This window comes from Leucoraja erinacea, chromosome 5 (assembly GCF_028641065.1).
Source record: "Leucoraja erinacea ecotype New England chromosome 5, Leri_hhj_1, whole genome shotgun sequence".
Lineage (NCBI taxonomy): Eukaryota > Metazoa > Chordata > Chondrichthyes > Rajiformes > Rajidae > Leucoraja > Leucoraja erinaceus.
Window position 1 is genome coordinate 19,097,595 of NC_073381.1, and position 12,826 is coordinate 19,110,420.

The following is a 12,826-nucleotide window of genomic DNA, read 5'->3' on the forward strand; positions in this document are numbered from 1 at the left end:
ATCGGTGTTTGCAAGAGGTTGAAGACCAACATTTAAAATAGACCAACATTTAAAATGCACTTCAGGAATGATCAGCCACAATTCACGGGTTCTTCCACCTCCTCTAAAAATAATCAATTTGGTTAAACCACGTTCACCAACAAAATTTATATAGAACTATAATTCTTAAATTAAAGAGATTCAGAAAAATTGCACATTGAAGACAATAACGCTGGAGCAATGACAAGACAAAAAACGTACTTGAAGATAACATTATTTAAATGTTGCATTACACTAAAATATTTAAACGCTATGAATCGTGGACATCCGAACAATGCCGGTGTACTCACTTTCGTCCTGCCATTAATATTGTAGTTGCCCAGTTTCCCGTTGCAGTGCCTGATCAGATCATCCATGTTGTTCATTAGGATCCCGATCTGCGTGCAGCCCGGTTCTTTGCCATCAATCCAGGTAATCTGGTCGCCGCGAATGTCCCTGGAGGAGTCTCCTTTCTGATTGACCACTTGGCCGTCAGTGAAACGGCCCCGGCGGTGCAGTTCCCTCACCTCCCTCAGCACACTGTCACCCGTCTCCTCGCCCAGGAAGTTATCCACCACGCAGATGCCGTGCTTGTTCATGCATGGAACAATGTACTCCAGAACCAGTTTCTGAGAGCCGCCGCTCAGACCGTGCGGCCCCCGATGACTCCGACTTCTGATGCCTGCTCCGGTGAGCAGGTGGCCTGCCGTTCCTTGAGTTTCTTGGTTCTTCTCTGGCTGTTGCCCATTGACGGGGTCCCGTGTGAGGTGCCGCCGCGGCAGCTGGTGGTTACTGTTTGCTGAAGTGTTGTGCGTACCCTCGTCCGTCGCTCGGCCCTGCCGGCTCGCCGCTTCCTTACAGACTTGCTTGTGCTTCTTCCAGTCCTGCTTCTGGTGCTCTTTGCTACAATAGAAAGACATTTTACATCGTCCGCACAGTAGCAGCTTCTCCATTTTGCCGCACAGACCGCAGCTTTGGTCTGAATCGACGGGCGGCGGCGGCCGAGATTCAGGCGCCGGGCGATTTTCGCTAGCCATGTTCGTAAAGGGAAAAGAGGGAGGGGGGGGGGGGGGGGAAGAAGGAAGGAGAAGTGGGGATGGGGGCGGCCAAGACACGGGTGGATCGGGGTGGCAAAGGGGGTGAAGGGGAGAGGAAGGGAGGGTGGGGAAAAGAAGGAAACCCTCCGCCGCCTTTCTTGACAGCAATCCGCTCGTCTCAGTCTTCCCTCCCACGCTGGCTCGCATGCATGCGCGCGCACACACGCGGGTCTGTTGTGGGTGCACGTGCGCCGTGTCCACCCCTGGATGGCCGCTGTCAGATACTTTAAATTCTAACCGCCCGCCTCGCGCAGCATCGTGCTCGGCGGCTGAGCTGGATGATAACAAGGTTTATTTATTTATTTGTTTATTTATTCATTCATTGCCGCCGCCGCCGCCTCGCCTTCTCTTAGCTTATGAAGAGACCGCCGCCGCCGATGGACTCCCATGGTGGAGCGTTTGCGGGCGACTTCAACCTTCGCTGACCGGACTGATACAAGAGTACACGGCAATAATCTTTGGTACACGGTGTTCCCTTTCCCTTATTTATCTCTAGTCAACGATGTGGTGGGCGGAGCCTGCCTTACAGCAACTGACAGGGCCTGTCCCACTAACGCGACTTTTCAGCGACAAGCTCGATGGCACTCGCCTGAAAAACCGGCCCGCGAGCCGGATCGACCGTCTACACACACACATACATCGCAAAGGCAGGGTCCAGGGAAAGCGGGGGAGCGCTGTCTGAAATTCACACCCGAAAGCGGGGGAGCGAGGGGGGGAAAGGGGGGAGAGAAGGAGTGAAGACACTTTTAAGAAGCCAGACAACTTTTAACAAAGTTTAGCGGGCATTTAACATTACCGGTTGGTTTAAGGGGCTGACCCACTGCGGCGACCTAATCCGTGCGTTCAGAAGAGTTTGCACTCGTGGCCATTTTTCAGCATGATGAAAAATACGCCGTGACCTAGCTGAGGCCTCGAGTACGCGGGGCTACTCTCGAGCATGAAGGAGAGTTACAAAGACCTCCTAGGATCTCGCGTCGACCATGCTGCGAGTATGAGCAGGGCTCGAATTTAGCGGTTGCCCAGGTGCCACTGACCACTCAAAGCGCCGCCGGGCAACCTAAACACCGAGTCATTTTGCCTGGCTTAGCAACCAGACACTGGTTTGTACCGAAGATAGACACAAAAAACTGGAGTAACTCCGCGGGTCAGGCAGCATCTCTGGAGAAAAGGAACGCGACGTTTTGCGTCGGCGGTGACGGCTGTATTGCGTGGGAAAGATACTAGGTGCGGGGTGAGGAAGGGTCGGAGGGAATGACGGGCCCCGAACAGCGGCAGCAGTGGCCGCGACAGCGGCTCCTTCTCCCCCTCCCGCACCCCGCTCGCCATGACAGCGGCGTTTTAAAAAAAAACCCTCCCGCACGCCGAGGCCGGGAGGGAGGGAGGGGGAGATGGAGCCGCTATCGCGGCCGTTCCCCCCCCCATTCATCTTGCGCTGATCTACCCCCCCCCCCACATCCATTCTCTACTAATCCTCCCATTCAAGAAGAATGGGGGGAACAGTCTGAAGAAGGGTTTCGACCCGATACGTTGCCTATTTCCTTTGCTCCATAGATGCTGCCTCACCCGCTGAATTTCTCAGCACTTTTGTCTACCCCCATCCATCCCGTACTGAACCCCCCATTCAACACCACTGATATCCCCCGTGCTCTCCCCTCACAATTTTATCTACTCCAACCAACACGTACTAATTCACCTGCCTCAATCATCCATTCTGCACTGACTGCCTCCCCCCCCCCCCCGCCATCTATCCACCCCGCACTGATTCACACACACCCCCTCCCTGACCCAATTGTGCTGGAAATGTCTTCAGAGCGAACATTGACTGTTTGATAACGGAATGCAATCAAATGTGTTTTAATTCGCAATATTATTATTTGTTTTAATCCATAAAAATGCATTAATTTAATTGTGAACACGTGAAACATTAAAACCGCAGTGTTCGATTGTCACTGCTGCCATTGACACATTATTACAGAATTCATTTTAACGGCAAATCAATGCTCTTAATATGGAGTATCAGTACTGTAGTTATTTAATGAGCAACATTCACAACTATACTACGCATATATGTTACCATGGTCCAGGATTTATTGACACAGGTTGATCATATGCTGAATAATCTAACCACGTTTTAGTTTGGAAGTGGAAAGAACTAATAGAAATTGCATTAATTGCAATGTGTAGAAAGAGTTGAGATACTGTCTTATAATTTTGCTGCATGTCATTGTGGGATATATCACGTCTTGATTGGTGAATATGTTTCGTTTGTGACTTTATTTGAAGCCAAAATAATATGTGAATGCTTCATTGAGTATAATTCCGACTGGTAACTACACACTTCGTCTGACACATTATCGCACGCACCATGCAAGCCATCTTAAATGACCTCCTATACTGTCATTTGGCAACCTAAAAAGCTGCCAAGGTTGCCCAGCTGGCAACAGGGAAAAAAAGTTGAGAGCCCTGATGAGTCGAGGGCAAACTCTTCTAAACACGCGAATTAGGTCGCCGTAGTGGGACAGGCCCTTAAGCGATACCCACACTGTGAACGCGTTTGTTCCCGAGACTGAATTTAACACTTCAGAACTTGCATTTATTTGGTTTATTGTTGTCACATGTACCGATATGCAGTGAAAAAATGTGCGTGTTATCCAGTCAAAACATACCATAAATGAGTATAATCAAGTCGTACACCAGGTAGTGCAAAGAGGAAAAATACCAGCGTGTAGAATATAGTGTTACAGTGTTGTACTATTACTGTTACAGTGGTTGCTGTTACAGAGAACATAGGCAACGTTTTAGAAACATAGAAACATAGAAAATAGGTGCAGGAGTAGGCCATTTGGCCCTTCGAGTCTGCACCGCCATGCATGGCTGATCATCCAACTCAGTATCCTGTACCTGCCTTCTCTCCATACCCCCTGATACCTTTAGCCACAAGGGCTACATCTAACTCCCTCTTAAATATAGCAATGAACTGGCCTCAACTACCTTCTGTGGCAGAGAATTCCAGATATTCACCACTCTGGCCTACATCCTTCTTCAAACTGATTGTAGTGGAGGTGAGAAAACTGGAAAATAGGGCAGTAATGGTTGGACCAAAGTGCTAGAGTAACTCAGTGGGTCAGGCAGTATCTCTGGAGAAAATGGATAGGTATTTAAGAAAGAGTTAGATAGAGCTCCAGGGGCTAGTGGAGCCAAGGAATATGGGGAGAAGGCAGGCACAGGTTATTGATAGGGGACGATCAGCCATGATCACAATGACTAGTGGTGCTGGCTCAAAGGGCTGAATGGTCTCCTGCACCTATTTTCTATGTTTCTATATAAAGATTGACGACTGGCATTTACGTTGTACATTGATGACTGCATAGGTGCTCCTACTGTACCCATGCAGAACTTATAGACTTCATCAACTTCACTAATTCCATCCTGCACTCAAATTTACTTGGACCATCTCCGACACCTATCTCCCCTTTCTTGATCTCGCAGTCTCCATCACAGGAAATAGACTATCGACTAACCCACTAACTCCCACAACTATATCGACTTCACTTCTTCCCACCTTGTTTCTTGCAAAGATTCTATCCCCTACTCCCAATTCCTCCGTCTACACTCAAGATGAGGTTTCCATTACCAGGAAATCCAAGATGTCCTCATTCTTTAGGGAATGGGGGTTCCCCTCTCCCATCATAGATGAGACCCTCACTCATGTCTCCTCGATACCCCGCAGCTCTGCTCTTGATCCCTTTCCCCTAGTCGCAACAGAGACAGAGTCCCCTAGTTCTGATCTTTTACCCCATCAGCCATCGCATACAAAACATAACCTTCCGTAATTTTCGCCACCTCCAACGGGATCCCAACACTAGTCACATCTTCCCATCTCCACCCTGTTCCGTCTTCAAAGACCTTTCCCTCCGCAACTCCCTAGTTAACTCATCCATTCCCACCCAAACCACCCCTTCCCCAGATACTTTCCCTGCAACCACAGAAGATGCAACACCTGTCCCCATACCTCCTCCGTCGACTCTGTCCGGGGACCCAGACAGTCCTTTCAGGTTAGGCAGAGGTTCATTTGCACCTCCTCCAACCTCATTTACTGTATCCATTGTTCAAGATGTGGACACTTATGCATTGGTGAGACGAAACGTAGACTGGGCAATCGTTTCGCTGAACATCTTCGCTCAGTCCGCCTGAACTTACCTGATCTCCCGGTTGCTAAACACTTTAATTCTCCTTCCCATTCCTACACAGACCTTTCTGTCCGAGGTCTCTTCCATTGTCAGAGTGAGGCTAAATGAAAAATTGGAGGAACAGCATCTCATATTTGACTTGGGCAGCTTACAGCCCAGTGGTATGAATATTATTTTTTCTAACCAAGTAGTCCTTACATTTCCTTTCTCTCTATCACTTCCCTACCCAAGTCACACCAGCTTCTCATTTTCACCCAACAAACAGCTAACAATGTTTAAGAAGGAACTGCAGATGCTGGAAAATCAAAGGTAGACAAATGCTGGAGAAACTCAGCGGGTGAGGCAGCATCTATGGAGCGAAGGAAATAGGCAACGTTTCAGGTCAAAACCCTTCTTCAGACTAATGTGAGGGTGGGGACTACCTGAAATTAGAGCGGTCTATAACAACAGCTAACAATGACCTGTTTCCTTTATCATTGTTACTTTTTTGCATATCTTTTATTCAATGTTCTGTATCTCTCTACATCATAGTCTATATCTCTTGTTTCCCTTATCCCTAACTAGTCTGAAGAAGGGTCTCGACCTGAAATGTCACCCATTCCTTCCCTCCAGAGATGCTGCCTGTCCTGCTGAGATACTCCAGCTTTTTGTGTCTACCTTTGGTTTAAACCAGCATCTGCAGTTCCTTATATAAAGATTCATATTTTATGAGTTGGGATTCTGGATAGAGGGTGAACATTATTACACTGATAGTGGAGCAAGTTAAAGGTAAGGATACAAGAATACAAAATGTATAGGGGAACAGATAATGTTATGAACAGGTAAAAGAAAAGGAAAATGAATATGAAAATAAAAGGGGAGAGAAGCAAGCAATGAGAACTAGAAGGGATAGAAGGAGATGGAAAATGAGGGATGTATAATGATTGCTGAATGGCAACAGCGTGGAAGGAGGTCTATAGGAAATTCATCCATCTCCACTGTGCCTTTGATCTCCCTTACCTATCCCTAGCAATTTATTTCCTTTCAGGTACTAATCCAGCTCATTTTTGATTGCTGCAATTGAATCTACCTCAAGTATTAATAAGGTAGTAGATTCTGAGCCCTCACTGCTCATTTTGTTTTTTAAAAAGTTACATTACTTTTGGTTCTGTTATGAATAACCTTTATTTTTATAAAGGTTTTTGAACCTACCATCAATGGGAACAGTTTGCACCCATTTGGTCATTCCTTTAAATTAGTGGTTCTGTAGCGGCACCTAGTGGTTAAGAAACTCTTGCTATGTGAATCCTCGGCAGCCACGGGAAGGCAGTCACGTGATATAGAGGTGTGCCCTAGTATATAAGAACTGACCTTCCCTCTCTCTCTTTTCCTCTTCCTCTTCATGAGAGTGACCTGCCACCTCAGCAGGAGCTGAACTGAGCCCACGAGGCAACAGCCTCTAAGCAACAACAATGACTATTATGTTAGAGTGCTAAACATGCATGTATATCTAACCTACAATGCCTAAATAAAGAATCCATTTATTCACGACATTGGTGACCCCGACGTTCCAAAACGGATATTTTGGATTTCAAATAGGTGGTGACTTGATGTCTGCAGCCGACAGCCCAGCCCAGCTCTATGGTAATTAACGCTATGTATGCAGCCATCAACTCTGCGCGGCATCTGGACGCCACCTTGTGCCCTGCCGCTGCAGTTGGTCCGCTTGATTCCCACCTATGCCTGCTCTAGCTGATCGCAGGCCGCCTGAGTCGACTGCCCTGGCCCACCGCAGCAGTCAGCAGCGCAGCAGCCTTGGCCCTCGCTTTCTCTCCCGCGGGACCTGCCCGGAGCTGCCCTCCGGGGCTGAGAGGCCACGTCTGCCACCGTTCCTCCACCAACTGCTGCAGGGGCTGCGAGTGTAGCAGCTCTCCGCTCCCAGCATCACCTTGACCCGCCTGACGGCCTCGAGCGAGGGGAGGGAGAGAGCGGGTCCATCCATTACCCCGCTGGCCGCTGCTCAAGGCCTAGCCACCTGATAGGGCGGGCCTACCTGGGGCGGCTGCCCGAAGATGTCCTCGCGCAGCGCGGATTTTGCCGCACCGACTACAAAAATGGCCACTCCAGCTACTACAAAAATGGCCGCCCTGGCCGGCCTGAAGCAACGCACGAACTGCTGACTGCCGTCAATAGCGCCACCTCTGTTCCAGTGGTGACTCTGCAGCCCGACCGCCATCAGCAGCGCCACCTCTGGTCGAGTGGTGACTCTGCAGCTCGACCGCCCTCAGCAGCTCGACCGCCCTCAGCAATCCCCTGCTGGTCGACGTCACTGGTTTATCCCTCATCCGTTCTGCGTTTTTTGCGTTAGTCTTCTGGCACCCCTCGGCATACCTCGGGATCGCCCACAGCCGGAGCGTCGACTGCGCCCGCAGGCCCCTCCGTCCCGACTCACAGCTGGGGTGCCACCGACCTCACAGCAAGAGCCGTCCTTGATCATGTTTCGCACCCCTTTTTCGATGTCTGCCCTCACGGTCTGCCTCCGGTTCTGGGGAGGGGCTATAGCGGCACATAGTGGTTAAGCCACTCTTACTATGCGAATCCTCGGCAGCCACGGGAAGGAGTCACATGATATAGGGGTGTGCCCTAGTATATAAGAACTGACCTTCCCTCTCTCGCTCTCTTCCTCTCTCTTCATTAGAGTGTCCTGCCACCTCAGCAGGAGCTCAACCGAGCCTACGAGGCAACAGCCTCTCAGCAACAACAATGACTATTATGTTAGAGTGCTAAGCATGTATATCTAACCTACAATGCCTGAATAAAGAATCCATTTATTCACGTTTGTGTCTCTACAGTTCTTAACCTGGGGGTCGTGACCTCCATGGGGGTGGTTTGGAGTTTTTCCGGGGGGTTAAGAAGGGGTCATAAATAACATCAATTTGTTGAGCCCATTTTTAGGAACCTAACGAAGGTACATACTACACACAGTATTTTGTTCGAGCAAGCGCGTACGTATACGCACATTAACTGTGTGTGTTGTGAACCATGTCTGCCAAGAAGCGCACGTATAGTGAAGCATTTCTCAAGTTCGGTTTCACTAGCATTGTTCAAAAATCCGTGGTCAAGCCGCAATATGTTATCTGTGCCAAGGTTTTGAGCCACGAGAGCACGAAGCCCAGCACACTGAAGATCTATTTGGAGTCTTGTCACAGCAACCTGGCGGGGAAGTGCTTGGACTATTTCAAACAAAAAGAAGCCGCACTCAAGGGTTCCCGCAGCGATTCGACGGCTCACTGCGCTCATCAAAATGAAGCAGCGCTGGAGGATCAAACAAGTTCAGGCAGATTTCCCTTTCGAATGACACAGTCAAAAGTCGAATCTTGGATATGAGTACCTGTAATGATATTCTGCTGCAAGTAGTGAGCGCTGTGAAGAGCAGACCAGTGTATTGGATGAGTCAACAGATGCAACTGGATGAGTCACCAGATGTTGCCTCGTTCCCAACTGCTAGTCTACGTGCGTTGCCTCGACGGAGAAGCCATGAAGGAGGTTCTCGGCCTGTTCTCGGAGCCATTGGCCACAACCACTTGGGGAGAAGATGTCTTCAGTACTTGTCGGGGTGTGTTCAGATGGGGCACCTCCCATGGTCGGATGCAGATCTGGCTTCAAAGCTTTCGTGAAGGATGTCACACCCCATGTTTCCTTCAACCACTGCATGATACATCACCATGCATTAGCGATGAAGACTCTCCTGGTCTTCGAGAAGTGCTTTCAGATGTGGTGAAAATTGTGAACCAATCCGAGGGAGCACAATAAACTTAAGAATCTTCAAAGCGATGTGTGAAGAAATGGGAGCCGATTGCACTGTTTTGATATTCTATGCAGAGATGCGCTGACTTTCGCATGGTAAAGTTCTCAGTCATGTGATTTAACTTCAAGAGGAAATAGCGCTGTTCATGGAGAGAGGGTGTACCGAGAAGGAGAATCAGCTTCATGAAAAGGTGCAGGATGAACTGTTCATGATGAAGGTTGCTTACTTGGCTCTCTTTTTCGCCAAGGTGAATTCCTTAAACCTCCTAATGCTACACAAGGCTCTTGACACATGGTAACTCTGAAAACAAAGGCTTGTGATCGATGCTGACATGAGGTGCTGCCTGTCGAGCATTCATCCTCGTTTTGATCGCCTGATGGCTGTGAAGCAATTTCAGCCATCCCATTGACTGAGCATTGGCAGTCATGTTTTAATAAATCGGGCTGTGTTTTTTTTCAATTTGTGTTTCGGGGGTCACGGTACAGACCAAGAATATCGGATGGGGTCGTGGGGCCAAAAAGGGTAAGAACCACTGATTAAATAATGATGTTGGGTATCTCTTCAATAACTTCTTGTAACCTCCTCTATTCCAAGGTGAACAATCCCAATTTCTCCAGTCTATTCACTTAAATTTCTTCATCCCTGGAATCATTTTGGTATATTTCCAAAACATTTGCATTTTTCCAATTCAGTGTTGCTCATAAATGGACAGTATAGCAATTGCGCTGAACCAAGGTTTTACAAAGGTTAATTGTGAGTTCTGTGTTTGCCTACTCTATAAATAAAGTCCACAATCCCACGTGGCATTTCTGAATCAATTTCATAACATGCAATGCCAATTTAAATGATCTGTGCACGTATAACCTTGGACCTTATTGTTCTTGGAATCCTTTTAAAATTGAGCCCTAAAAGGGCTTTAGGCTGCTACTTCCTATTCTTCCTACCAAAATGTATAATTTCTCAGCATCGACTTTAAGTTCAAATTGTTATTATATGTTAAGAAAGCAATGGATCGAGTACTGACTCCTGGGACTAAAATACTCTAAAACCTACAGCAGGCCACTTAGAACAAATTAACAGAATAATTGAAGACACTTTGCTTTGTGAAGGGGTTGCTTTAGTTAGTACCTGGAATGGGCGGGTTATCTTATAAGGAAAGGTTGTATTGCTGAAGATCAGAAGAGTGAAACAGGACAATATTGAAGCACTTAAGACCGTGAGGGTTATTGATAGGGTAGATTTAGAGAAGATACTCCATTGTGCAGAATTTAAAACTAGAGGTCAGTGTTTAAAAATAAAGTCATCCTCATGAAGCATTTTCTTTCTCTCTCACTGGAAGTGGGGATTAGAGGCTCAATGATTTGAAAAACAGTACAGATCTGGCACTTAATATATTTAGAAAGGCAACATAAATGAATAGGTGGGAGAGCAGGACAGCAACAGTGGTTTGTAAGTGTGACATTGGAAAATTCAAATGTTACGTTGGCAGAAGACAATACTGTAGATCGGTGTGTGTAGCGTGGATTATATTCTACTACCATAATTGTACATAATAAATTACACAGCTACAAAATTTTCAAATAGCAAGGTAGCACAGAGTTTATCATGAGAGCATTTATCCTATACATGTAGAAGTTAAGGGTTAATATTTACACCAACCCCCATATATACAATGGGGAAAAGCTTTACATAGTTGTCCTCTATCATTATCGACACTCCTTTTCACCTCTGGCCTATATCACCATCTCCATATCATTTACCAGAAAAATTATGATTCTCTAGTATCCATCAAATAATTTATGGGATTTTCTCAGGGTAGTTTGTAGGCCCTCTCTCTTTCTGCTTGCTTCCTCAGTGTATTGCATCTGTCTATAATGAAACACCCAACCTGAAATGTCGACAGTCTATTCTCTTTGCAGATGCTGCCCAACCTGCTGAGCTCTCTAACCCCTCTCACCCTGGCCACAAACTCTGAAATACTTCTCAGAGTTTGGGAGGCGACTTTTTAATTCTGGAAATAAATCATAGATCTTGCATTGAATCTTATTTTTTTAGTGACCTCATTCCTTGGAAGAGGTTTGAGCAGATCTGATGTATAAATGAAGGCAATACCCCTTATTGGGGTAATATTTTGGAACTAGAGCAAATATAATTAAGATAATTGGCAAAAGAATTAAAACTAACATTAGGAAAATACTTTTGTGCAGCAAATTATTATTTTATAAACTGCAAACGTTGGAAGACTGACAAAAATAGAATACTGTAAAAACTCAGTAGTTCTGTGGAATTTCTGTGGAAAGCGAAACAATGTTTCTCATTGCAAAGATACTGCTAGACGTGCTGTTTTCTGCATTTGTTATATTTTTAAAGCAGCAAATTATTGTTTTTGGAATGCACATCTACGAGTAAGTGGCATATAGTAGAGGAGACAGTATCAACTGTAATTTAAATTTTAAACTTTTAAGTATCTCAGCGGATCAGACAGCATATCTGGAAAATGTGATTATTTTCTACTAGCCAATTTGTACATAATAAATTACAAGCTACAAAATTAATGAATAGCAAGATAGCACGAGTAAAATATGCATCCTATACCATGTAGAGGATGCATGTTGTGGTTAATTTCGGGTTGAGACCAGTCTGAAGAACGGTCTCGACCCGTAACGTCACCTATCCCTTTTCTTCGGAGATGCTGCCTGTCCCGCTGAGTTACTCCAGCGTTCTGTGTCTATCTGCAGTTCCTTCCGACACATCTCGTCTACTCCCACCGATAAAGGAATATTTTTGTTCACACACGCCGATGAAGTAAAAACGAGCAAATGTATATTGCACATACGATTTGAGACGAAATCCATCATCTTTACTATGTGATTGCACAGGGTACAAGACCAGATGTAACAGTGCTATGCGATCCAAAGATCTTATCTTTGATGCTATCCTAAGAATATACAAGGGTTAAATGTATCGTAGTTAGAGGTGGCTGTCGCTCTAGCCTGAGTCATCGTTACTCAATAAAGCGGTCTAATGACATATTATTGTTTTGCAGTATTGTCAATTTTTGGTTCTAACTTTTGTACCTTAAATATAAAAATACGAATGTGTTTTGGAATGGAAGGCGGTTCAGGAAAGCATGTGGTTACACCTGCGGGGTCCTGGCGCGGTAGCAGTCTGACCCGATGGCTGTTTAGGATCCTGAGTGAAGGGCTTTATCCAAGTATTGGCCCAAATCTAGACCGAGCTTAGGTCGCGGAACCAGCCTGAACCCGAATTGGTGTTGTACAAGACCCCGACGAAGTTTGATCAGACGAGACAGGGTTTCAACCTTAGCAGATCAGACCAGAACAGGCAAGGCGGGAGCTAGGCCGGCAATCTCACTCTCGACCGGAACAGTGTGAGCTTGAGTAAAAATCAAACTGTTGGAGGAACACGGCCTGTCTGACTATCGAGAGCAGGCAAGATGAGTAAAGAAGGTATTTTACTTTCAGACGTAATATATTGGTTGTTTCTATGGCCGTTGGTCGAATAATATAAAATTGGATCGACACGCATTTATAGATAAATACAAGAAATTAAATGAAAAAAAAATTACATCCCGGCAACATGCACTGCGCTTCAGTCGTGAAAGGAATTAAACTTTTAGGAGTTTGGATGTGGTAACAATTAAGTGGAATGCGTTTAGTTTAGTTTGTCACGTGTACGGAGGTACAGCAAAACACGTTTTTGTTGCGGACTAG

General features: G+C 46.3%; 2 protein-coding genes across 9 annotated transcripts in view; one reads left to right on the forward strand and one right to left on the reverse strand.

Moving 5' to 3' along the window:
* egln1a (egl-9 family hypoxia-inducible factor 1a) overlaps window positions 1-1,383 on the reverse strand; it is a 90,241-nt gene extending 88,858 nt beyond the window's left edge. For 2 of the 4 annotated variants that reach the window (XR_008723431.1, XM_055635174.1), the window contains exon 1: window positions 330-1,249. Coding sequence is in view for 3 of the 4 variants with exons in the window: in XM_055635174.1 (XP_055491149.1) it covers window positions 330-1,055 (726 nt within the window). In the remaining variant the exon portion in view is untranslated. Of the gene's footprint in view, window positions 1-329 lie in introns of all 4 variants that reach the window. The other 2 variants (XM_055635177.1, XM_055635175.1) reach the window with 2 other exon arrangements.
* The window catches only part of tsnax (translin-associated factor X), a 44,706-nt gene continuing 32,545 nt past the window's right edge, over window positions 666-12,826 (forward strand). The window contains exons 1-2 of one of the 5 annotated variants that reach the window (XM_055635178.1): window positions 666-708; window positions 1,469-1,576. In XM_055635178.1, coding sequence (XP_055491153.1) covers window positions 681-708; window positions 1,469-1,576 — 136 coding nt within the window. In that variant the 5' untranslated portion in view covers window positions 666-680. Of the gene's footprint in view, window positions 709-1,353; window positions 1,405-1,468; window positions 1,577-12,222; window positions 12,563-12,826 lie in introns of those variants that run through there. The other 4 variants (XM_055635182.1, XM_055635180.1, XM_055635181.1 and 1 more) reach the window with 4 other exon arrangements.